Source organism: Polypterus senegalus, chromosome 10, assembly GCF_016835505.1.
Source record: "Polypterus senegalus isolate Bchr_013 chromosome 10, ASM1683550v1, whole genome shotgun sequence".
In the NCBI taxonomy this organism is placed as follows: domain Eukaryota; kingdom Metazoa; phylum Chordata; class Cladistia; order Polypteriformes; family Polypteridae; genus Polypterus; species Polypterus senegalus.
The window spans coordinates 70,602,446-70,629,632 of NC_053163.1; the positions used below are offsets into that span (position 1 = coordinate 70,602,446).

Here is a 27,187-nt window from a genome sequence, read left to right on the forward strand (position 1 = left end):
GCAAGTTATCGCAAACGCTTGATTGCAGTTATTGCTGCTAAGGGTGGCCCAACCAGTTATTAGGTTCAGGGGGCAATTACTTTTTCACACAGGGCCATGTAGGTTTGGATTTTTTCTCTCTAAATAATAAAAACCATCATTTAAAAACTGCATTTTGTGTTTACTTGTGTTATATTTGACTAATGGTTAAATGTCTTTGATGATCAGAAACATTTTGTGTGACAAACATGCAAAAGAATAAGAAATCAGGAAGGGGGCAAATAGTTTTTCACACCACTGTAGATTTTTCTAATGTGTAAGCTGCAGAATTGTGGGTACCGCTCCTCTGTCCTTGCTCTTCACATTAATACATCATTGTAACTCATAGAGTATTTGCACTTAATGTATATCCACTTCAAGTGCTGTTCTGCATATACATTCACATTTGCAGACTTTAAAGGGAAACTAAATAAACACAACTGATGAAACATGAAAAGAAATACTGTAGTTGAGTGAATGGTGAAAACAAATGAAACTCATAAACATCTAATAATAATATACTGAAATTTCACAATTTGCTACGGATTATCTGTTTTATTTCAAAAGAATACACCTTCCTGCAAGTTAATCTAATGCATGAATATTTTACTCATTGATAATGGTGTATAACTTTTTCAAGAGTAAGTAGCTCCTGTGACCTATTATTGTTATCATTGTTGTTATTATTATTATTGTTTGGTCCGCTCATTTATACAACGCAACATACGACATTTGAGATACACTTGGTTACATTTCTTTTGTTTTTCCATTTGAGTTGCAGGCAGGTGAAGTGACTTTCTCATAGTCACACAGTGTTAATAGCTGGATTTCAGTCCACAACCTCAGTGTTAGAAGTCCTAGGTTCAAAGCCTTAACCACTATGCTGCATTGCTTGCCAATATTATAAGGCCTTAGGAAAAGAATTCTACAGATATTGTACTACTGATATATCTGCTTAACCGATGGCACTATAACTGATGTCCATTGTCTTACCAACTTTCCTGGGAGAAGCCAAGTAACACAGCTAGTTTAACATACTTTGTGTTATAAGTTAGTATCTATGAAGCTTTCCTTTATAGGTACATTATTTTTTCATTACCTAGTATTCTTTTGTTTTCTTCAACTTGCTTTAAACAAAATAAATAAGACAACAGTCTGACTTTAGGAACATGATTTTGTTTGTAAAGTGTTTCAGCAACAGCAGATGAAAATATTTCAAGGTTCTGAGGCTGCTGCTTTAATCTTGCTTAATACAGGTGGAATCCCATTGTAACAAAATTCATGGGACCATGAAATATTTCTTTATAACAGAAATTTAATTTAATGAATATGGGGAAAATTCATATACTATTGTGACCAGTGTTGCCGGTGATTTGCCCTCTCTAACAGGAAAGGAGCAAGGACAGTTCTATAGCTGCTCAGCTGCATCTTGTAAACAGTAAACCGAGGGTAAAGCAATTGGTTGTCCTCTGCAGGATCAGGCTTACAGCATAACATGCTTATCAATGTTTAGAACATTTAACAGCAGGCAACCTGCTCTTCCTCGCACTCTCCTGGTCTGTCATACTGGTGATTCCGAGCTGCTGGTCTTCTAATCTGAAGATGGGAGCTAAAGCAGGACGATTGCCCCCATATTGCAGGTCTTATCTCATGTGGTTGAGCACTGAAGTAACGGCTTCTATTTTGATTGAAGTCTTGAGACTGTACCCGCCTTCTCCTTAAAGTAAAAAAGTGCCTGTATTTTTTCCCTTGGAAAGCTAAACTCACTTTCCTGTGTCACATGCTGCTCTGTGTCCCATGTTTGACAATACCTGTATAAAAAAAACAGTGCTTCTAAAATTGCAAAAAATATTTTATTTGAAAATGAGACGTTAGGTGTAACCTTTCTTTAAGAGTAAACTGACACAGTTTCTGTCTTTTTTTTGTTCTTTGCAATGAAAACTTTGAGAAGCGCTATGAAACTCGAACAGTACAGTATCCACACATGACAAAACTACCCAGTTGGACTCTTGATGGAGCACTGACTCAGAATTGCCTGTATGATGCTGCACCTACACTCCAGCCAATTCTGCCTGAGACTGGAAATTTTGCAACAGACTTTCATTTTCTTTTGGTCAAGCCTGTTGCAGCCTGTTGCAGGTTTCCTGAGAGATTATGAAAGTATAGGTGCAGCATTAAGTATTTTTTTTACCTCGCATTATTATCTTTGGTGGCAATTTTTGGTCGAAAAAAGCATTAAGTATACTGAAATTTACATTTCCTTAAAATGAAATCCATTAAACATGATGTTGTATGAACGTTTGCCCGGGCCAACAAAAAGTACTTGTTGTTCTGAAAATTGAAATTACCTCGGTATTCACTATAACAGGAATTGACCTGTACTGGATTATCATATCTATTTGGATGATACTTAGGTCTATTTCAGTGTTTAAAATGTGACATCTCTGATGATATTCGTATCTTACAACTTGCATGAAGAAATTCATTTCTGGATAGAGCATAAAATTTAAAAATTAAACTACATCAGAGCAGCCTTCAGTTAATGAACCACCTGCAAATTTATGTTTAATGTGAACTAGCACTTTTTACTGTGTCCCTGTTTATTTTCTTGTTAATTAAGAAATTTGTGGGGTTTTGCACTCATTTTTATTTGGTGTTTAATGCTTTGATTATTAATTTTTATCTAGTGTTATTTAATGTTTTGTTTTTCTGTGCTTCAGGTACTGTTGGGTAATTTAGGATGTTTGTGAAGTGGAAGGTGCTATAGTAATACAATTTGCTTTTATTGTTATTTATAGCATATTACACTATCTTTTTCTCATTTGTGGTATAATTGTGTACTCTGATTTTTTTTAATCATTATTTAGCCTTTCAAACTGAAGGGAAGCTATACTTAATTCTGGATTTTCTCAGGGGTGGAGATGTGTTTACTCGCTTATCCAAAGAGGTAAGCATATTTTGAGTTTTTTTTAATGGTATTTATTCTTATTTTAATAATTCATTTTGGATTTTTTGGACCTTCTAACATATTGAAAGCACCAACTGATTTTTATTTGATTACATAGTATGTCTTAAAAGTTAGTGCCGATTCACTATCTTTGTAATGCAAATTATTCTGTAATTTGTCATTGTTTCATCAGGCTGAATATTTGGTTAACTTCTTGTGCAGGAATTTACAGTAAAATTAGCCATTGTAGTTGAATCTTGTTACTGAATAAACTATGAAAACTTTTAGAACTATGACTTAAGTTACAACTAATACATTTTATGTGGGAAATGCCTCTCATGTAATGTATTAACTATTATGAATTATAAAATAACAGAGTTGATCAATAGTCAGCTCTGCTACCACTCAGGCCCAGAGTCTTGGGATGGAATTCCAGCTGTTTGTACTGTTTGTGTAGGGTCTTCCTCCATCTACTCCTGTTTTTCTACCTGTATATCAGAGACATACAGGTTAGGTTGATTTGTGACTCTACACTGATGTTTTATGAGTGAGTGCAGATGTTTGTGTATCCTATAATAGTTTTTGCCTTGCATGGAAAGGTTCTGCTCCCACAATCCTGAACTGAATTGAGAGAACTTGATTTGGATGTATATTTGGGAACCATCATTTAACACAACCTCTTATGCAGAGAAATGTGGCAGCTGGATTAATTCATTTTCTTTGTATATCATTTCAAATACTGTTTGAGATGCTTTCTTGGCTTGCAGGTGCTCCTGCAGTATGATTCATTAAGTTGAACTTAATAATAGGGATGTGTTTTAAAAAAGAAATTTCCATTTAAACATCATATCATTAGATGACTTTTATTGTATACCATTTTCTTTACAATCTTAGAATGGGTATTAGACAAAAAAGGCATTTTAAACTGAAAAACTTAGTTAAATGTATAAATTGTTCATGGTTTATTCAATTCATATTTTACCCTTTTAAGATACCATAAAACAAAATTTCATTTTATTAAATCTTTCGTTCACATTTTTTGAAGTAGCATTATGATTTGTAATATGATGTAGAGTTGTATTTAGGTGGAGCATAACATCGGTGGAATACATTATTCTTTTTTTTTTGTAATGTATATGTATTAGTCATTTAAAAAATCAAACGGTAAATCTGTCCAGTTCTTGTTAGGTTATGTTTACAGAGGAGGATGTGAAATTCTACCTTGCAGAGCTGGCCCTCGCTTTGGATCATCTGCACAACCTTGGAATCGTTTACAGGGACCTGAAGCCCGAAAAGTAAATATTCCTTTTGAGATTTTTTGCATGTTTCCTCTTTTTAAATTTTAGATAGGCTTGCTATTTTTTAATAGAAAACATACTTTTTTCTACACTTGTTGAGAATGTTAGGACAGCAGACCCTTGATTTTGATATTTGCAAATTGTGCATTCAGTTACTTGCATATAAAGGGGAAAAAAAGAAACTGCATAAGTGCTGGAGAGTTGTGTATTTGCGAAGTGGAGCTGTCCAGTGAGTTACTGCATCCATTCTCTTTGTCTTTTCTTTTTGCTTAAACTTAGCAAAACTGTAGCAAGTGACAATATCCAAAGCAGTTAAATAGACAATCCTTTTTTTACCCACATTAGAGGGTTTTTTTTAAGACTACTTTGTCAGTGTCTCTATTATTAATTCAGCTGTTTTATTAAGAATATTTATTTATTTTATCAGCTGAATCAAATACTGAAGAGTCTTGTCCTTTGCATAGAATGTAATTTACACTGCTTTCTGTTACTTTTTACTTTTAAACATTTACAACCTCAGATATTTAAAAATATTTTGTCAGGTTTATAAGTAATTTTTTTATTTTAACTGATGTAGTAACTTTTATTGGTAGAATATCTAGTAGAGTTTAGGGCAATGTTAATGTTATTACTTTGTATTATGTTTTTATAGAAACTGTAATACTGCAAATAGCTCTTAAAGTATAAATGCTTTGAATTTTTATAAATGAAATGTGCAGAATATCTGCACATCATGAAAAATGACGTGCTATACATTGATAGCTTGTTTTTTCAGTGTTACATTATTATTGCAAAGATTTTTTTGTGTTAATAGCTTTTATTTTATTAAATGTTTTCTGTGTGAAAGTTATTTGTGTACATGTATTGGAGAATGTGATTTTAATTTTCAGCATTTTGCTTGATGAAGCAGGACATATCAAGTTAACAGGTATTTACTGAATCACTTTTATTTCTTGTTCTATATCATATATATATATAATGTTTGAGTTTAATTCCTATTTAATTTAGTTTAAAATAGTCTGAATATTTTAAAATTGCTTATTTCCACAATTACACACTATTTCATTCTTGCATGCATTGATCAGCCACAGCATTAAAACCACTGATTGATGAAGTGAGTAATAATTATCTCGTTACAGTGGCACCTGTCAAGGGGTGGGTTATATTAGTCAGCAAGGGAACAGCCCGTCTTTGAAGGTGATGTGTTTAATGAGAAGTCAAACAAAATGACACCTTTTATTGGTTAACTAAAAAAATTACAGTATGCAAGCTTTTGAGGCAACTCGGGCCCCTTCTTCAGGCAAAGATGTATTTCATCTTTTTGGTTAGCCAATAAAAGGTGTAATTTTGCTTGATTTCTCATTACATCCATAATGACGAATACGGTACCTCATCCTAGTACTAAGGTGTGTTGAAAACAAGAAAAATAGGCAAGCGTAAGGATCTTAGTGACTTTAATAAGGGCTAAATTGTGATGGTTAGATGACTACTATATGGCACATCTAAAATGGCAGTCCTTGTGAGGTGTTCCCAGTATGCAGTGGTTATTACCTAACAAAAGAAGGATAACAGGTGAATAGACAACAGGATCATGGGCATTCATGGCTCATTAATGTTTGTGGAAAGCAAAGGTTATCCCAACTGGTTCGATCCCACAGAAGAGCTCCTATAGCACATGTTGCTGGCTATGAGAGAAAAGTGTCAGAACACACAGTGCATCGCAGCTCGCTACATATCGGTCTGTGTATCTGCAGATTGGCCAGAGTGCCAATGCCGACCATTGTCCACCTCCAAAAGCACCAACAATGGACATGTGAGCATCAGAACTGGACCCTTGAGCAGTGGAAGAAGGTAGCCTGGTTTGATGAATCTCATTTTCTTTTAGATCATGTGGATGGCTGTGTGTTTGTTTGTTGTTTACCTGGGGAAGAGATAGCAGCAGGGTGCACTATGTGAAGAAAGTAAGCCGGTGGAGGTAGTGTGATGTGAGCAGTGTTCTGCATGGGGAAACCTTGGGTCCTGGCTTATGTGTGGATGGTATTTTGACATGTGTCACCTACGTAAAGATTGTTTCAGACCAATTATACACCCTTCATGGCAACCATATTTCCCGATGGCAGTGGACTCTTTCAGCAGGATAATGCAAAAATTGTTCAGGAATAGTCTGAGGAACATGACAAAGAGTTCAAGGCATTGACCTGGCCTCCAAATTCCCCAGAGATCATTCTGATCAAGCATCTGTAGGATGTACTAGACAAACAGGTGTAATCCTTGGAGTCCCCAACTTGCAACTTATAGCACTTAAAGGATCTGCTGCTAACATCTTGGTGCCAGATGCCACAGAACACCTTGTGGAGTCCATGTCTCAACGGTCAGAGCTGTTTTGGTGGCATAAGGAGGACTTGTACAATTTTAGGCAGGTGGTTTTAATGCTGTGACTGATTGGTGTATGTTGTAATTGAAATGCATATGCATAAGTTTTCTTCCTAATTTGCGATTTATAAATTATAGGTTTTTTTTTTAATTGTGCTCAATATTTAAAATATGCAGTGAAATCATGTTTACATGGACATACCATCCTGCATGTTCTTTAATTCTGATAATCTGCACTACAACAGGGAAATAACTTAATCATGCTGAAACCAAAAATAACCAATAAATACTATTGTCTTTGCAAACATTGATTTTTGCCTTAACTCATTTTAATTTGTCACATGATTGAATACAGATAAACAAGAATACATCACTAAAAGAATGCATCTTGTAACATTTGCAGAGCATATTTCATGCTAGTTGACTATAAACACAGTTGTGTGTAATATCTTGTTCATTTTACTGAAGTGTAGTATACTGTAGTTTGCTGTAGATATTAGTGAGATTTTATACCCTGGTGTAAAAGGATTTTATGTAAATCATATTTTAGTTACATATTAACCTTCTATCTTTTTCTGAGTTGTATATCTTACTTGGAAAATTAAATGGATTTTACTTTGTATGCAGACTTTGGGCTCAGTAAAGAATCAGTAGATCAGGATAAGAAAACATACTCATTTTGTGGGACAGTGGAGTACATGGCACCTGAAGTGGTTAACCGGAGAGGCCACACGCAGAGTGCAGATTGGTGGTCACTTGGAGTTTTAATGGTATGTGCCACCAGCATTTTTTGTCACTTTAATCCTATCAAAAGTAATGTTTATTTGTTCTAAGAAAGCAGCATAGTCAACAAGAAATTTATACAATGGAAATTCAATTAACACAGCATCACACTTTTCCTCCTTGAAAGGAAATTCTACAAGTATTGTATGTACTCCAAATTGTCTGTCTGCATTCCTCAAACATTTGCAACCTTGGTATTGACAAAGTGTTTAAGCAGTTCACATATACAAAGAGGAGAAATTAATCAGAGATAATCAAAGGATAGTTGTGTCAAGTCCATAATTGATTGTGCTACAGTGTATTTTTCTTTACATTTACAAGTAATGCAGATGAAACTCTTTAAATCCTTCATTTACTGTATATAATATATTATATAAATGTACCAATTGGTTTAAAAAGACCCAGTTGTAATTTGAGGGTAAGCTGAATATTTTTAATCTCACCTTTTATTGTATATGTTGGGAAAGTCAAAATAAAAAAAAATTAATTTAGAAAATGTACTGAGTAATAATTTGCTAAATAAAGTATTAATAGCTTGATTATGTCTTACGTATTTTCAAACACTCATAAAAGAGAGAAAATTATGCACAATAATTTCACAAATTGTGTGGAATGTTTTTGAGAGCAATCTTCAAGCTATACTACAAATTCTGAATTAAATTTTTGGGGCTCTGGAGAGCAACCTCAATAATATCCTTTTTAACACTAGAATTGCCAGAGCCTACGAAAAAACTCGTAGATCCGTCCCACCTTAAATTGCTTCTCACCTCTCCGTCAGCATCTTTTGTCCTTTAAATGTTTTGATAAGCAGCAAACAGCAAGCAGTCTGCTGTCGCATCCCCCGTCGGCGCACAGTTTTGTCAGCTCAAGTCTGTTTACCTGCATGTCAGTTGCTTGGAGTTGTATAGAGTGAGAAGTCAAGCAAAATGACACCTTTTATAAATACTATATCATTATTTGGAACACATACATTTCATGTGTGTTCCGTATCTACAACAGTCTATGTACAGTAAACTCATCTTTAAAACAGAAACGTTTTTCATGTTTTAGTAATAATTGACAAAATGTAGACATGAAGTGTATAATGTGTGAAGCCTGAAGTCCAAATATCAAAGAAACACTTTCACAAAAGGTACAAATATAACAGAGCAAATGCGCTTTTATTAAAAAATATAACTGCAGAAAAAAAAGCCATGTTAGTATGTGACATTGACATGCATTTGCTATGACTGCCTTCGTGACGCAACGGTATCAGATACTGACTGGGAATCAAAAGATCACGGGTTCGATCCCCGGCGAGTCAGTTTTGAGAAGTTAGCTGCTTTTATTATTACTATTTCAGAATAAATCATACATTTTATTTCAGTCAGTCTGTAACAGCCGGTGTAAATGTATGATACTTGTATTAGTTTAGCTAAAGTTTTTTATTTTATTCAGTTTCATGCTCTCAGTCTCATTCACGATCTTACCCTACCCCCATCTGACACTGCAGTTTTCACATATTATTTAAATAACATGCGAGCTATAGCACGTCTTTGTGATCCAAATAAGTAACATTCGAGCTATAGCGCGTCTTTATGTGATCCAAATAAGTAACATTCAAGCTATAGCGCGTCTTTATGTGATCCAAATAAATAACATGTGCTAGTGTTTACATCTGGATGGTGTGTGTGCCCTAAAAAGAAGTCTGACTGCATTCTTGTACAAATGCTTGCAAACTGAAGTGTCTGCGTGCACTTTTTGTGGCATTACACGTGTATTTTTTTGAGCATGCCCGTGTCGCTCCAACACAGGAAGCTCTGCAGTGTACTTGTGACTTTCTTTTTTCTTCGGTTATAGTCTTGAATTAAAGTGCACTTGTTTATTTACTTACTTCCTACAGAGAGCAGAGCTGTAGTGCATCTTTATGTGAAAACATTAGTGGGGGGGGGTGGGGGTTGTGGGTGTGATTGGGTAAGATTGAGAACACGACTGAGAGCATGAAACTGGATTAAAAAAAACAAAGCTAACCTTTACAAGTATCATACATTTACACCGGCTGTTACAGACTGACTGAAATGAAATGTATGTTTTATTCTGAAATAGTAACAATAAAAGCAGCTCACTTCTCAAAACTGACTTGCCGGGGATCAAACCCGTGACCTTTTGATTCCCAGTCAGTAGCTGATACCGTTGCACCACGGAGGAGTCATAGTAAATGCATGTCAATGTCGCACACTAACGCAGCTTTTTTTCCTGCAGTTATAATTTTGAATAAAAACACACATGTTCTATTTGTACATTTTGTCAATTATTACTAAAACATGAAAAACGTTTCTGTTTTAACGATGACTTTACTGTACATAGAATGTTGTAGACACGAAACACACATGAAATGCATGTATTCCTAATATCGATATAGCATTTATGAAAGGTGTCATTTTGCTTGACTTTTTCACTCTATACAACTCCAAGCAATTGACATGCAGGTAAACAGACTTGAGCTGAGAAAACTGTGCGCCGGTGGGGGATGTGACAGCAGACTGCTTGCCGTTTGCTGCTTATCAACACATTTAAAGGACAAAAGATTCTGACGGAGAGATGAAAAGCGATTTAAGGTGGGACGGATCTACGAGTTTTTCTGTAGGCTCTGGTAATTCTAGTGTTAATACTTATCCTCTTCATTGCTGATTTGGCCGAATGGCATAAGGTGCAGGTCCAACTTCCAAGTCTTAACTGAGTTGCAAAAGGTCACTAGTATTTCATCGCGTGTGTGTGTGTGTGACTTGTGTATTCCTTGATCCTGATATGGCCTCGGTCTCTATTAGTGACCAATATACTTATACCATAATAATATAACTTATGCTTTACAGTGTGGATTTTTCTCTTTACATTGGGTTTTAGTCAAAATGCATTGCATTTAATCAAAACCACACAATTATACTATAGCTTTTCAGATTGAAAATAATCTCCTGTGCATTATTCTCTTTAGTTCAGATTTTATTTAGGGTAGGATTTCTTGTTCATTGTTTTGGTCCAGTAGACCTAGGAGACATTGCAAAATGTCTGCTGTATGAAAGTTTGTTGAAATGAAAGATACTTGAACTGCAGCATGTTCCAGGAAAAAGTCGGCTGTAATGAAACTAAAACAAATGCGTTTGGCACTATAAATTTGATAAGACATTTAAGATTACATTACATAGTGCAATATGATGACTTCCAGCAACTTTCTTACAAGTTAAAGCAGATTGTTTTTAACACATTTGGTCACTTCTTTTTTGATTGTTTCTTGAAAGTACTATAATCTTCGTATATAATACACTACCGTGGATGTCCGTTTGTCTGTCCAGAATTTTAAATTACCTGTAACTTGCAAACTGTTTCACCTATTGACCTGAAATTTGGTACACATATACTACGTGACCTCTACTGTCTGCTTCATTTCACCTATTGACCTGAAATTTGGTACACATATACTACGTGACCTCTACTGTCTGCTTCTGTGGGTGATGATTTTTGTTACTCTTAATTTTGATTTGATTTTATTGTAGAATCAACTTTCAGCAGCAGGGCGGCCGTGCTGCGCATGCGTACGGCTAAATCATTCTTGAGGCAGATTGAACACTTATGTGTCAGCTTAAGTGAAAAATTAAGAAAAATGTACTAAGTAATTGCAACACAAAACTGACTTAATCAGTTCTAACGCTAAAAGATGCCGACAGAAGAAGAGAAGAAGTGGGCTACTAGATTGAAGAAAACAAGCTGCTCACGAAGCAGCAAGCGCATCAACCTCTGAGCAAATGCATGCTAAATGTACACAGAAAGAGGATGAAAACTAGGAATGCTGAAGTCAAGTGTATTCACTGCACGTTTTCGTGCAGTCCGCCATTACTGGTGTTAATATAATTCATTAGGCACTAATAGAAAGTTACTACTAGTAAGATGTATCTTTTTATTTGAATAATATGTTACAGACATGTGAAAAAAGTGCTCCTGAATATGTTAGGAAAAAGAGATGCAAAGCAGAAAGTGAGCAGGTAGAAAACACAAGCAATTTCAGAATAAATGGTGTTACGCCCTCTGTTTGCAGTTCTTTTTAAGATGTTAGAGAGCTGTTTTTTTTTTTATCTTGTTAACGCCAAGGGTGACTCGGGTTCGGAATTCTATGCAAGTGCCTTTAATACTCAGAACATTATACTGCTTCCATTTAGTGGATAAAATAACATCGCTGCAAAAAGTAATGAATATTTGTATGGGTTTTGGCACTTTAAGGTAATTTGTCAGTATTCATGAATGGGACAAAGCCTACAGCTAAAAACACAATGGCAAGTGAAAAGCTGTAATGGCAGTTTTAGAATGAACTGAAATTGAACCATCGCTCGAATTGAGTGAAAGTGATGACGATGTGAGTTGTTCATCAAACGTTAACACGAAAGTGAAATTGATGCATGATACAGCACTGCGATGTGAAAGGTGAATTTGGTGGCACAAGCTTCAGTGTGATATGACAGTAGCTATATGACAAAAAGGCAAAATAATTGTAATTAAGTGCAAGGACAAGCAAAATGTTAGACCCCTAAGCACTGTTTACAATGTGGCAAGCAACTGTCAATGTTTATGTCAGGAGAAAAGTGGAAGTCACTAAATGTTGCGCTGTGGTAGCCTGCAACAACACAAGAGGTGAGTCAGTCATGCAGGTTTGACATTGACATTTCAATCTTATGTGCAGGCAATTGAAATAAAATTCTAAAAAAGTTCTCAAAGAAACGTCCTGTTACTGTCTCAATTGCAGCATTGGGCGCTGCATTGGTGACTGTTTCAGAACATAATACATGAAAGACGTGTACTAAATCTACATCACTACAGCACTGGACACAGCTGATATACCTTTTCTCCTGCATTTATGTTGTTATGTTGACATTTTGGTATTTACATGGTTCATGTACAGGTAATAACCTTTTTTTTACTCATTGAAAAAAATTTCAGTGTTTTTCGGCTCATTTTTAGTGGGGTAAACATTACACTAAGGAGTTTAATGAAGACTAAAATTTAACATGTTAATGAAAAAATAATTTTGGTAGCTTAAACAAAAAATAAAAATGAAAAAAATATCCTAATAGAATTAAATGTAAATAGGAAAACAAAAATGAAAACTAAGCCAAACTTGTAATCACAACACTTACTTTTGTACATAATTTGTATGGGAACATGCATAGTTGCTGGTATATTCATTAAAGCCTCACAGCCATAGTGTTAACATAGGCAAGAACATTAATTCATGCATGTGTATGTACTATTTGACTCAACACCAAAACTAAGCTTTTTCATCAACACATCTGTTTCATTTGTCAACAGATCAGTCTCCTGTTGCATTGTCATCTGGCAAAATGCAGTAATACAAATGTGAAAATTATATAAATTGTTTCGTTAAGATTTTGCCAGTATCCTGCCAGTATTATTTCAGTGAAAGATCAAGCAGACGTATGGCATGATATCAGTGCTAGTGATTGAGCCAAAGTAACATGTTTGCATACAGCTTTATTAAAGTTACTTAGAACTGATGTTTTAACATGGACAGAATAATTCCTGTCACACATTGCCATAAGCTCAGGTTTGAAAGCTAGCCTTGTCAAGGTCTGTATGTCATTTGCATCTTCTTCCCAGGTGTATGTGCACAGAGTGCACGCAACTGATGAAGGGTACCAGTCTACTACTGCATATTGGTAGTGTGTCATAAAATACTCTGTATTGACAAAATATGTTACTAGATGTGTCGTGGAGTGAATGAAATCTGGCAAGTTTAAGATCACAGAGAGCTACCTAAATAGATAGAATGCTCAATCATTTTAGAATAAGCTTTTAAAGCACTGAGGAAGCAGATTCTCTCCCTATTCCTTTTTTCTTTTTCTTCTCTATTCATCTATATTCACTTACTAATTTATCTATTTACTTATTCTTACTAGGTTTACGTTTTATTCTGCTGCCCATGCTCTCTTTCTCAGGGGTGGGGGTTAGTTGATTTGTTTGATTTGTTTTCAATCCTATTCTTGTAAAATTGATCTTTTTGTATGGAATGTTGTGTGATTTCAATAAAATGAAAAAAAAGCTCAATCATGCACACATACAAAAGCAAAAATGTGACTCTGCAAGGATGCTGCAGGCAATCCAGCACTAGAAGTTTATAAGAAAAAGCATCCATTTAGTTTTAATCCAGTCATTTACTTAATATAATGTTTTGAAACAGGGTGGTCTAGTGGTGCTTAAAATTCTTACATCAGAGTTTTAGGGCTCAGGCTTAATTCTTAGTCTTGTTAAAGTTGCTTTGTTTTTGAGTGTAAATTTCTCTGCATGATTGTGTCCAGTGAAATGCAGGAGCTCCTTTCAGGACTGTCGAAGTCCTCATACTACAACATAGGCAGTACATACTTTTCCAAAATATTTTTGTGAGCAAAGCTGATTCCATTCATGCAACCAGTAGAAAAGTGTATGAGAAGACTTACTGTGGTGATGAATTACTGTGAGATGAGTAATATACAATATGACAACATTAAATAAAGCTGTATTTTTAGACTTGCAGAACAGTGTCCATATTAACTTTTTTTGATAAGTAAAACAACACTTATATATAATAAAAAAAAAAAAAACACAAAAACTAAAGCCAAATAAAAACTAAAAACACATGAATGAAAAATTAAATAAAAACTACAAGTTCTTGAAAAATAAAAATTACAAAAGAGAATGAAAACCTAAATAAAAACTAAAACTAAATAATTTCTTAAAACTAGAAAAACAATTCGAAGGACTTTCTCACTGTAACATCATAAATGGTTTAGGTTTTTTTTGCAGTTTATTTTTATTTACTGGTACACAGTAACAGGTCATACAAACAAACTCAAAATAATTTAGTTTGAGTAATACATTTTAAAAATTCCTTTTTATCACGTTTTCATTATTAAGCGGATGTATAACTACATAGCATCTTAATTACTGCAAGTGTAGGTTGCTAAGAAAAATAACCATATTTTCAGTTTCGGCAGCTAAAAGCTGATGGTGTTGAGCCATGGTAAATTATTTTACTGGTTGGTTTTGAGGACGTTACCCTTGAGCTAATTTAACATTCACATTTGTAGGCGGCGAGTAGTTATCAAACCTAGCCATGTTTCTTAGTGTTGTGGTTCTAAAAAATTATCTAGAAAATAAAATTAACTGAAAGACAAAGAGTAAAGGGACACTACTTTTTCTTTAAGTACTCTAAGTAAAGCATGTTAGGCAGAAATGTATTCACAAAAAAAAGAATATAGGGTAATTTTATTTTTTGAACAATACCCTTTCTTATATTTTATATTGAAATGCATCAGTTGAGAGAAATGGAACATATCACACAAATGTTTAAAAAATAGCCTAAAGACATAGACTACAGTGACCATCAAGCATGCAAAATATATCAAAACATGTATAGCCAAGAATGTTGTAATTACTATACCTTATTATTCCTTAAAAGGAAAACACATTTGGAGCATAAAACCAGAAAGACATCGTTTACATTACATGTCATTTTGAATTGCTTATGTAAGAGGTTGTAATAAATGAATGAATGAATGAACATAGACATTTATATAAAGATATCAGGTATGCACATTTTTATATTACATAGAATACTTATGTTAATAAGAAAAAGCACAAGAAGCCTCTTTTGACTACTAAACATTTTAAGTAGCAGATGTTTTGAACTTGATAAAATGTCATTACTGAATGATTCTAAATTTTGTCATTTAAAATTTGATATGTACTGAAGGGGTTTCTAAGTTCTAAATAAGATTACATGTTGCTGCACTGCAATGGTGCACTTACAGTGTAATTTTGGGGATGGTATAAATAAAATCTCCTGTGTTTATTTGCAAAGCAATTACTCCCACAGTCACCACTGTGCATATTGCACTGCCTGATTCAATATTCATTTTATAATCAATGTTGCAAGTTAGATTTTAATATTATGATATTCTTATTCAAATATTGACATTGAACTTTAAATTCTAAATAAACAATGTAAGATTTATTAGTTAAAGCAATGTTGAATGCCCATTGCCATTTTTACCCTTTTGCTAAGCTACACTATATGATGTGTATTTGCTATCTTTTAAATCATGATTTGTTGTTCCCAAAAGCATTCTTTGTGTAACATTTTGATATTGTTATAATGTTTGCAGTTTAAAGATGTTTTAAAAGATTGCTTTTCATGCTAAATCTCATCTACTTAATTCTTAATATGCTTTTATTTACATAATGTCTCATTTATAGCCAGTCTTTAGCAGGCAATAGCCAGTAAAAGTAGATTTAGGTTATCCTCCTGAAGTCCAGAATAGCATTGGCATGCTTTCCATATGTGCTTTTTGGGGTGAGGAAGCTTTTTAACACTAGAATTACCAGAGCCTACGAAAAAACTCGCAGATCCGTCCCACCTTAAATCGCTACTTAAATCCGTCCGCACCTCTCCCAGCGTCTTTTGTGTTGTTAATGTTGAGATTAAGAGTAGCAAGCAGCCGGCTATTCCATCCCCCACCGTCGCAGAACATGCATGAACTTCTCCCTGCTCTTGCCTTGATTGATTATCTGAGCGTGAAGTGGAGTTTTAGAGTGGAAAAAATAGATCGTTATTTGGAACACACGCATTTCGTGTGTTTTTATCGGCACATTTACAGGACAAAGGAGGCTGGCGGAGAGGTGAGAACGGTTTTAAGAAGCGATTTCAGGTGGGACGGATTTACGAGTTTTTTCGTAGGCTCTGGTAATTCTAGTGTTAAAATATAGCTGCACTCTCAGAAATCTGCTTTATAACAAGAGATGTTGTGATTCAAGGCAGCTATTTTAATGGAGAGTGAAACACGTCACCTTGTGTGTATGTGTATATATATATATAATATAATATATATATATATATAATATATATATAATATAATATATATATATATATATATATATATATATATATATATATATATATATATATATATATATATATATATATATATATACACATACACACAAGGTGACGTGTTTCACTCTCCATTAAAATAGCTGCCTTGAATCACAACATCTATTGTTATAAAGCAGATTTCTGAGAGTGCAGCTATATATATACAGGGTGGCCCACGAAAAAGTAGCCCGCCTTCCTGCCAGAGTGGAACGCCGATTGACTACCCTCATCACGAAAGCTGTGTAGATAAAGTGCAAACGTGTGAGGAATTTTACGGACAGTTGACGCTGGAAGAACGCAAGTACACCTTCTTCTAACAGGATGGCGCGACTTGTCACACGTGTCACTGTCACAAATTCGGGAGACATTTATAGAAGACAGGATTGTCACCAAAGGATTGTGGAGGGTGTGTTCCACCTACAGTGGGATCACACAAAGGATTATGGAGGGTGTGTTCCAACTACAGAGGGATCACACTCCTCAGCCTCCCTGGAAAAGTCTATTAGGGGGTTCTGTATCTGTGGGGCAATTTGAAGGGAAAAGTGTACGCTAATAACCTGAGAACTTTACACCAGTTGAAAGACAATATTCGTAATGCAATTCAGCATTCGCCCCAGAGTTGCGCTATGCGTATATGACAACATGTTAAGGCGCGCCCAAAAATGCATTGACGCACAAGGAGATCATTTTCAGCACTTTCTATAAAGAGTGAGTAAAGATTTTTGCATTTCAAGTTCTTTCTTTCTTTATGGAAGGGCGCCTTTTTTCGCCAGGGAGGCGGGCTACTTTTTCGTGGGCCACCCTGTGTGTGTGTGTGTGTGTGTGTGTGTGTGTGTGTGTGTGTGTATATATATATATATATATATATATATATATAAAAGCAATCGCAGTCTCCCAGCGCTGTAGCAGTTCGCCATATAAGCGCATCCAAAAAGATCGCAGACATGCTATAAGCGCCTGTCGTCAATGGATCATACAAGGAACATTATAAAGATCTGGTACAATAAATAACAGGGCAGTTGCGGTCTCAAGCTGAATAAAGCTGGTGTTAAACTACTGAGACTCAGCTTCATGTTTTGGGGAGCAAGACGGGGACTCGCACTTCACAGCGCACACACACACAGTCACAATGCTGTAGTAAACAGATATGACTATATGAGTGCCAGTAAACAGATATGACTATATGAGTGAGGCACACAGACTCAGACAGAGAATAGGAGACGATTGCCAGAAAGAGAGAGAGAGACGCGCTGGGCGGGCGAGCGAGATAGATAAGGAGAGAGAGAGGGACGCAAAAAATGCTAAATCTGTTCCAGAGAGTGAGATTTTCTTGATGGATAGACTTGTCAAACAACAAAAAATGTTTAATTCCATTTGTAGAATTCAAAGATTTATTGCAAGAAACTGTAAAATTTTCCGTTAACGGTTTTAATAGGCTGAAGTATGTTCAGGTAATATGGTCTGATTGCAACAAATGTCTGAAAATTTCATTAACACAGTGAACAGTTAATTCTCATGATTTTTTTAATGCCATAAAATATTGTAACATAAGTAGGTTTACTTTCTGAAGGACTGAATGGGTTTAAAGTTTTTTAATATGCTAAAACAGCCACAGTATTGTTGAAATATTTTACGTTATAAAGCTAGTTCTGATTTCTTTTTTATACAGTTTATTTACTTGTTTTATTTGACCTTCACAAGACAGACTTGATAATCAGTTTAGCTTAATTACACGTTTCTAACATGTGGTTCACCCCCTCATGGTAGTAAATAAGATACATGAGGTGTTTGGGAACATTATGAGGTGTTTGGGAACATTTCACTTGTGGATCTCCGTTTCACCCATTCCAGGTGTAGATAGTTTCATGCTACACAGACATTTAATTTCAACAGAATAGCAACCTGCCTTTTATGGGACTTAGTACCAAGGTGAATAGTTAAATAATGCCCCAATTAGAACAATATTATTCAATAAATGCATTTTCAAATTCATTATAGTTTTATGTACCTAACAATTTTTCATTGCATGCTTAAAACGCTTTACCTATTTTTATTTATACATAACCAAATTTCCTCATATACCTGTATATATACCTGAAATCTGTTATAGGACTTGCAAGGCAGGAGTCAACTCTATATGGAGTGGCAGTTCATCATTGGGCCTACACTTGGTCATAACAATGTGCTGTGTGCACACATAACCAGCTGGATTAGAGTTTCCAGTTAATCTGCTGTGGTCGTGTATGAGATGTTTAGGAAATACTAGTCATTTACTGATATAGTTAAAATAATGCACAAAATTAAAAAAAAAATGCTAAACACAAAGCACAAAATATATACATAGAATAATTATTTTACAAACAAATTAACTACCTCAATATTTATATATTAAATGCAAAGCTTGATTACAGTATATTAAGAAAGCTAGAAGCATAAAAGAAAAAAATTGTTAATTTCAGCTTACCCAGATTCCATCTGCTCTTCATCATCTTTTCATCCAGGTCTTCTGTGGATATTTCACATTGTACTAAACTGCATGAAAATCTTTTAGGCAGAAAACCAAGTACTGATATCTGGTTTGCCTTTGGCAGTGACAAATCCATTCAAAAGTACTGTTAGCGAGATCAAGTGGAATAATACCATCAAGATAGCAATGAAATGAAATGCAACAATGACATAAGCAAATGAAAACAAGAGACTTTATAATAGTAAATCAGAAAGATTGCAAAATTAGAAAAGACTATATTTATTGCCACATGAATATGTAATATGATAAATTGATGAGTCTTAAGCATTCATTTAAAAATTGAATTTAAATGTACACACATAATATTGAGAAACAGATCATTCAGAGTTTGTAGGTCTTATAGCTAAAATTTCTGTCTCTACCAGTAATTTTAATTATCCCTCCAATTTTATGTAGATGCTATGGAGTATGGAACCTGGCCATATAGTGACATTTTAAAATGGATTCTAAACTGAAGCCTTTGTTACAATTAAATTGTTACAATTTAAGATCCGGAGGTTATTTGGTTAAACCTACTAGTTCTAGTTCTGATCTTTGCGGCAGTCATTTCTATTTGATACATATGCAGAAAATAGCATTTCAGTGTTTTGCATATTAAGAAAATATCTTAATATGAAAGACACTTGGTATAATATTTAGATTTTATGTGAAATACCAAACAAAAGTTGACACTTTTCAAACTAAAAGGTTAAAGTATTTTCTTTCTTATTAATATGCTACATATAAGGAAATTGTTTTTTTTTTTCTTTATAATTATTATTGCAAGGTGCATTGAGATATAACTTGCTGTCAAAAGTGACTTTCTTGTTTAGATTTTTTTTAAATTAACAAGATGCAATTTATTTAGACTTCTGGCTTTAATTCTACTGTTTTGTCTATTCTAATTCCTGTAGTTTGAAATGCTTACTGGTACGCTGCCCTTTCAAGGGAAAGACAGAAATGAGACCATGAATATGATTCTCAAGTAAGTCCCTTATTTAAGATCATTAGCAGGAAACCCTGCGGAAAAGTGTACAGTCATCATTATTTTCTAAAGCAGTGGTAAAGACTTAAAAGAAAGATTGCATAGTCATTGCCATGTTTTGTTATCTTCATTGCTTCAAGATGTTCATTTTGTCAGTAATATTTTTTTTTTTTGTTCATTTTTTTTTCAAGAAAATAGTTTTTCAGTGTTATTGTTTACAGTTAAGTTATTGATAGTAGCTTTATCCTGAATTGCTATATTCTGTGATTAATTAGTATAATAATACTAATTATTATCATTAGTATAATACTTTAGAGAGAGGAAAAAAGCACTTTTTTATTAATGTAACTATTCATAACCTTTTATATATAAATTCAGTGGCTGAAAAAGCATGGATGCCCTGAAGCACTAAGCAAACACCTCCTTAGCCTACTTCTTGTGTTTTCCATTTATTCTGTTTGTTTAACAGGTTAATTAAGCACACAATGCTTTTATCAGTAGAATAGGCTGAAGCAAGAAGTTATAAAAAGAAAAAATAATTGTGTATTAGAATACAGTTTAATATGTCATCTTTGCTTATATATCGAGTAACCACATATCTGCACCTCTGTTTAACATACCAGTAAGAATTTCACTGTACTCTGTACATCTGACAATGGTACTACTTTTATTTTTCTGTTCTTTAACACTAAAATTACCAGAGCCTACGAAAAAACATGTAAATCCAGCCCACCTTAAATCCATTTGCACCTTTCCGTCTGCGTCTTTTGTCCTGTAAATGTGCCGATAAAGACAAGCAGCAATCAGCCTGCTATTCCACCTCCCACCACTGTAGAATGTGCACAATGTTCTCCCACCTCATGCCTTCATTGATTATCTGGGAGTGAAGTGCTGGAGTTTTAGAGTGGAAATAATAGATCGTTATTTGGAACACATGCATTTCATGTGTGTTCCGTTTCTACAATAATCTGTGTAAACACATTGTTAAAACAGAAATGTTTTTCATATTTTAGTAGTAAATGACAAAATGGTGGCATAAACTATATAATGTGTGAAGCCTGAAGTCCAAAGATCAAATAAACACTTGCACAAAAGGTTCAAGGACGATACAACAGCTTCCGTGGCGTAGCGGTAAGATTTGCTGACTTGTAATCAAGAGTTCCCGGTTTGATCCCGACTGCCTCCTGGACGTTCTTTGATCTGGAGGGATAAAAGCTGACAAACGAACGCTGGTGAATCTGCCTTCTTCGTATCTCACCGTCACTTGATTTTTTTTTATTCAGTTTTATTGAGTGTTCCTGCTCACGCTGAATTAGTATGCACCTTATGGTCTATGATGTCAAAAAAAAAACAGACATAGGTATATATGATATTTGGAATTATTAATTTTATGACCAATATAGTACATTTCGGAAAACATTGGGGCACGGATGCATTATTCATATTATTCACATTCATTTGCATAAAATGTTGTGGTTGTAATTGGTAACCGTGTGTTTTTTTTTCCCCCCGATCTTGACAGTCTCCATGTTACTGTATGAGGCTGTTTCTTTTGTACTCCAGGACATGCAGAGGAAAGAATAGTACAGAGAGGTCAGTTCAGCGCTATATGCAATCATCAAATTCAAATGTTAACAGTTCACACACGCAAGGACCGTCCTTCCTACATTTACGACATGTGTACCAGGCTGCTTGTATTTATGTGCACATTTACAGGACAAAAGACGCTGATAGAGAGGTGCGGATGGATTTAAGGTGGGCCGGATCTAAAAGTTTTTTCGTTGGCTCTGGGAATTCTAGTGTTAAGCCATTCTCGGTTTGTTGTGATATGATGTACTTTGCTGTTAAAAAAAACAAATATATGCGATTAGAAATAAAATTCTGATTTTCTGTGGCATGATAGTTATATCCTGTACCACAAAAACCCATTCCATACATTTATATCAAAGCCATCAGCATCCGTTGTTGACATCCAGCTGGATTAATCAACTGCCTTGGGTTGTTTTTGTCATGTTCTAATCCTTCTTATCCATTCAACATCTTAGCTTCATAACATTAAATAGCCTGGAGAGTCCTGGATTTGAAAGAGAATAAAATTGTTTCCTTTTATATCATGCATTTTTTTAAATTAAGTAGTGCTGTCTTCTTTTACTGTGGTAAATTATTTACAGTATATGGAATGTTGAAATTCAGTGCATTATTGTTAGTATAGGTCATTATTAAAATGTTGAATGATTTTGTTATACTTAATGATCAGTAAATTTTGAAACCTTTGTAAAAACCTGTTTTTCAAATTTTTTCTCTAAAATTGATATTCATTTATCCATTGCGATTTGTGAGGATTATGGGCGCAGGGCCCGTGCAAATGCGAAAATCTGCAAATACATTTTGTGTCCCATGATTACTGTATATTCTAAGCTTATTACACTAAATAAGATGCAAAAAATTGTGAGAAACACAAGATAGAATAATCAATGTGCAAGCAAATCACATGTGTGACAGGAAACACTGTGGTTGTCTGCGGTTTTCTGGCACAGATTGCAAATCTTACAAAATAGTTTCCATTTAACTACAGTCATATGAAAAAGTTGGGGAACCCCTCTTGTTTCTTTGGATTTTTGTTTATCATTGGCTGAGCTATTAAAATATCAACGTCCTTTTAATATATGACATGCCTTATGGAAACAGTAGTATTTCAGCAGTGACGTTAAGTTTATTGGATTAACAGAAAATATGCAATATGCATCATAACAAAATTAGACAGGTGCATAAATTTGGGCACCCCAACAGAGATATTACATCAATACTTAGTTGAGCCTCCTTTTGCAAATATAACAGCCTCTAGACGCCTTCTATAGCCTTTGATGAGTGTCTGGATTCTGGATGGAGGTATTTTTGACCATTCTTCCATAGAAAATCTCTCCAGTTCTGTTAAATTTGATGGCTGCCGAGCATGGACAACCTGCTTCAAATCATCCCATAGATTTTCGATGATATTCAAGTCATGGGACTGTGACGGTCATTCCAGAACATTGTCTTTCTCCCTCTGCATGAATGCCTTTGTAGATTTCTAACTGTGTTTTGGGTCATTGTCTTGTTGGAATATCCAACCCCTGCATAACTTTAACTTTGTGACTGATGCTTGAACATTATCCTGAAGAATTTGTTGATATTGGGTTGAACTCATCTGACCCTCGACTTTAACAACAGCCCAAGTCCCTGAACTAGCCACACAGCCTAACAGCATGATGGAACCTCCACCAAATTTGACAGTAGGTTGCAGATGTTTTTGTTGGAATGCAGTGTTCTTCTTCCGCCATTCAAAGCGCTTTTTCTTATGACTAAATAACTCAATTTTTGTCTCATCAATCCAAAGCACTTTGTTCCAAATTGAATCTGGTTTTGTCTAAATGAGCATTTGCATACAGCAAGCGATTCTGTTTGTGGCGTGAGTGCAGAAAGGGCTTCTTTCTCATCACCCTGCCATACAGATGTTCTTTGTGCAAATTGCGCTGAATTATAGAACAATGTACAGATACACCATCTGCAGCAAGATGTTCTTGCAGGTCTTTGGAGGTGATCTATGGGTTGTCTGTAACCATTCTCACAATCCTGCGCATGTGCCGCTCCTGCATTTTTCTTGACCTGCCAGACCTTGGTTTAACAGTAGCTGTGCCTGTGGCCTTCCATTTCCTGATTGCATTCCTTACAGTTGAAACTGACAGTTTAAACCTCTGAGATAGCATTTTGTAGCTTTCCCCTAAACCATGTTACTGAACAATCTTTTTTTTCAGATCTTTTGAGAGTTGCTTTGAGAATCCCATGCTGTCACTCTTCAGAGGAGAGTCACAGGGAAGCACAACTTGCAATTGACCACCTTAAATACCTTTTCTCTTGATTGGACACACCTGTCTACGAAGTTCAAGGCTTAACGAGCTAATCCAACCAATGTGGTGTTGCAAGTAATCAGTATTGAGCAGTTACATGCATTCAAATCAGCAAAATTACAAGGGGACCCACATTTTTGCACAGCTAGTTTTTTACATTTGATTTAATTTCATACAACTAAATACTGCTTCACTAAAAATCTTTGTTCAGAAAACACCCCAGTACTCAGATGATCCTAGGAAATAAAAGACATACACCACTGTTATCTTTTTTTGTTGAATGTAGAGTAAATTATTATGCAGGCTGAGAGGGGTTCCCAAACTTTTTAATTTGATGTCAAACCCGTAAATACACAGATCCATGAATCGTAAAGTCATGAATCGCAAGGGCTGACCTACATTTCTTTTTTTCATCTGTCCTGAATTAATGGTGTGTTTGTTTATACAGAGCTAAATTAGGTATGCCACAGTTTCTTAGTGGTGAAGCTCAAAGTCTTCTTAGAATGTTGTTCAAGAGAAATCCTTCAAATCGACTGGGTATGTTTTATCTTTAATGACTAGATTACATTTTAACAATGGCTGGTTTTACTTTTTCCCCTTTACCCATTACCATTTTCTAGAAGTTTTATACTGAATAAATAATACATTATTTAAAGTGAATTGAAATGAAAAATAGTTAGGATGTTTATTGCCATGTTTTAAAATGCTGTTTTAATTATTTAAATTTTATGTACACACAGGACAAGCTCACTAATTATTTAAAATATTTTAAAAAAAATTTTTTAACATGTTGCTATTTAACAAAATAATTAATAGCATTTCGATGTTTTTCAAGGGGCTGGCACTGATGGAGTGGAAGAGATCAAGAGGCACCCTTTCTTTTCAACAATTGACTGGAATGTATGTTGCGTCAATCTAAAAAATCTTAAATTAAACAGTTCATTGCCTTAAAACTTTGTAGTTGTTTTTCCTGAAATGCAAACTATTAATATTTTTTAGAAAAAATAATTAAAAAAAAAATGCTTTTTGGGCAATATATTATACCAGTGATCACAGCAACCTCTGACATTCTGAAAAATGAAGAACATTTTAAACTCCTTGGAAGGTCATGTAAAATAATTTAAAATTAGAAATTAAATTGTCTTAAAAATTATAAAAACTAAGTGAGAGCCATGACATACAGTATTCATTTTTAATTATCTTTTATTGGACTGGCTAATGTATTCATCAAAAATGTTACTTTTTTACGTAGAAACATCTTAATTTAATTGCGAACACAAATTTCTTTGTATATTTAAGTGCTCTGCCTAATGTTACAATATAAGACAAGATTGTCTCTCAAGGGGGAGAATGCTGTGGATATCGTCTTTTGCTCTCTTAACTATTCATTGTAACAGACATTTTAAGCAAGGGTGCCCAAATGTTTACATACCACTGTAAATTAATTATGATACTGTAACAGTGTTCAAAGTACAAGCCTTTTTTTAGTGCATTGGCAACATTATTTTTGCAGGTAGCTGTCACCATATCTGGTTGAGTTATCAAGTTTCTTTTTTCCTTTTGTGTCATATCAGTGACTGATGTTGATTGACATGGAAAGGGGTTTGTTTTAGTTGAAGGATATCTAAAAATGGGAGCCAAGAGCAAATCTAGTCTTTGTTACAAGTTAGAGAGTGAGGATATAATAGTTTTTGAATGGTGAATACATCATAACATTGAAAAGTTAATACCATTACTTTAATGTAACATTATTATCAGTTATTCACTATTTTTATAATTCCATTATACAGTACTATTAAATTGAGACACTGTCTTTTCCAAGCAAGTATGTGAAACTGTATATAGGTCCTTCATAGCAATTACAATCATAAAGATTGTCAGTGGGATATGCAAAGTTAAACCAACCTTGCCCTACTATATCTCAGAGTACTCTTTCCATCTGATGTGGAGATAGTGAATCAGGTAGCATTGACACAAAACCATCCCATTACATACTGATCTCCTCTGTTCTCTTCAGTCATGGGTACACTCTCCACCACTTCATCCGACTCACTTCAGAAATCTTCTTTCTTATCTATCGCACACCTAACTTCAGGGGCATATGCACTAACAACATTCATTATCGCACCTCCAATTTCCAGCTTCATAATCATTACTCTGTCTGACACTCTTTTCACCTCCAAAACACTCTCGACATAATGTTCCTTCAAGATAACCCTTACCCCATTTCTCTTCCTATCCACACCATGATAGAACAATGTGAACCCACCTCTGATCCACCTGGCCTTACTCCCCTTCCATTTAGTCTCTTGCATGCCCAATGTATCAACCTTCTTTCTCTCCATCACTTCAGCTAATCTCTCATTTTAGCTATCTCATCTTAATGAACATAACCCTAGTAAAATGCAATAATATCTAAAGTGTAAAAACATTGTCCTGACAAAGTGAATTTCTGTTGTTTTCAGAAACTGTATCGGAGAGAAATTCAGCCTCCTTTTAAACCAGCTTCTGGCAAACCAGATGATACTTTCTGTTTCGACCCTGAATTTACAGCAAAGACTCCAAAAGGTACTGGGTAAAACAGGTCTATGATTACGAATTCTGCATGCTCCCTAGTAATGGCAATTTTGGAGGATAAATCACCTTTACTTTTTTCAGCTTGTTTTCTTTAAGTAATGTGCATCTCTTTCAGTTTTTTTTCTTAGATGTTTCTTGGAAATGAGGACAGCCAGACTATTTTAAGTTAGTTTCCACCTGTTCAATGTATCAATTGTCAGATTGGTCTAGTTAATTTTATTTAGTACTTGTCTCTGCTTAGTTTGGTGAAGACCCTGAGTCTTTTTGCAGCATGAAGACTAGACTTCTATACAGTGATATACAGATTCTGCTAATGGTTTTGGAGTAATGATGTCATAATTGTTCATAATACTGTATAAATAATAACTTTGAATTTTTGATTAAAGTAATACTGAATCTGAGGCTAAAGTACAGCATATAATTTTTATTTCTTAATATTTCTTTGTATACAATATATGCTCATACAGTGCCCTCCATAATGTTTCGTATCCGGGCACCATAATGTTTTGGACAGTTGGCATCACAGGTGTTTGTGATTAATCAAGTATGTTTCATTGCTTAATTAGTGCAGGAATAAGAGACCTAGACTTGTTTCTACCTACAGACTACCTTTGGAGGGCAAGAGCTTGTTTACTTTGTAATCTTAAACTGTGGAGCAGAGGGAAGAATCAAGTAAAAAATATATCTTTGTCCCAAACATTATGGAGGGCACTGCAAAACATTTCAAATAACACACTTGTTGAAAATGAGATGGTGGTTTTCCAAAATGTTTAGTCATTTAAGCTTCAAAATTTTAAAGTACATCAAAAGAAGGAATTTTTACCTTCTAGTTCTGCCATCCCAACACAAAATTCTTGTGT

The 27,187-nt window shown here is 34.7% G+C and overlaps 1 protein-coding gene across 3 annotated transcripts in view; it reads left to right on the forward strand.

Annotated features, from left to right (window-relative positions):
• Positions 1–27,187, forward strand: part of rps6kal (ribosomal protein S6 kinase a, like) — a 150,000-nt gene that overhangs the window by 83,150 nt on the left and 39,663 nt on the right. For all 3 annotated transcript variants that reach the window (XM_039765948.1, XM_039765949.1, XM_039765950.1), the window contains 8 exons: positions 2,886–2,965; positions 4,154–4,260; positions 5,154–5,191; positions 7,264–7,406; positions 19,793–19,863; positions 24,199–24,287; positions 24,586–24,650; positions 26,216–26,318. In XM_039765948.1, the coding sequence (XP_039621882.1) occupies positions 2,886–2,965; positions 4,154–4,260; positions 5,154–5,191; positions 7,264–7,406; positions 19,793–19,863; positions 24,199–24,287; positions 24,586–24,650; positions 26,216–26,318 (696 nt within the window). The remainder of the gene's footprint in view (positions 1–2,885; positions 2,966–4,153; positions 4,261–5,153; positions 5,192–7,263; positions 7,407–19,792; positions 19,864–24,198; positions 24,288–24,585; positions 24,651–26,215; positions 26,319–27,187) is intronic.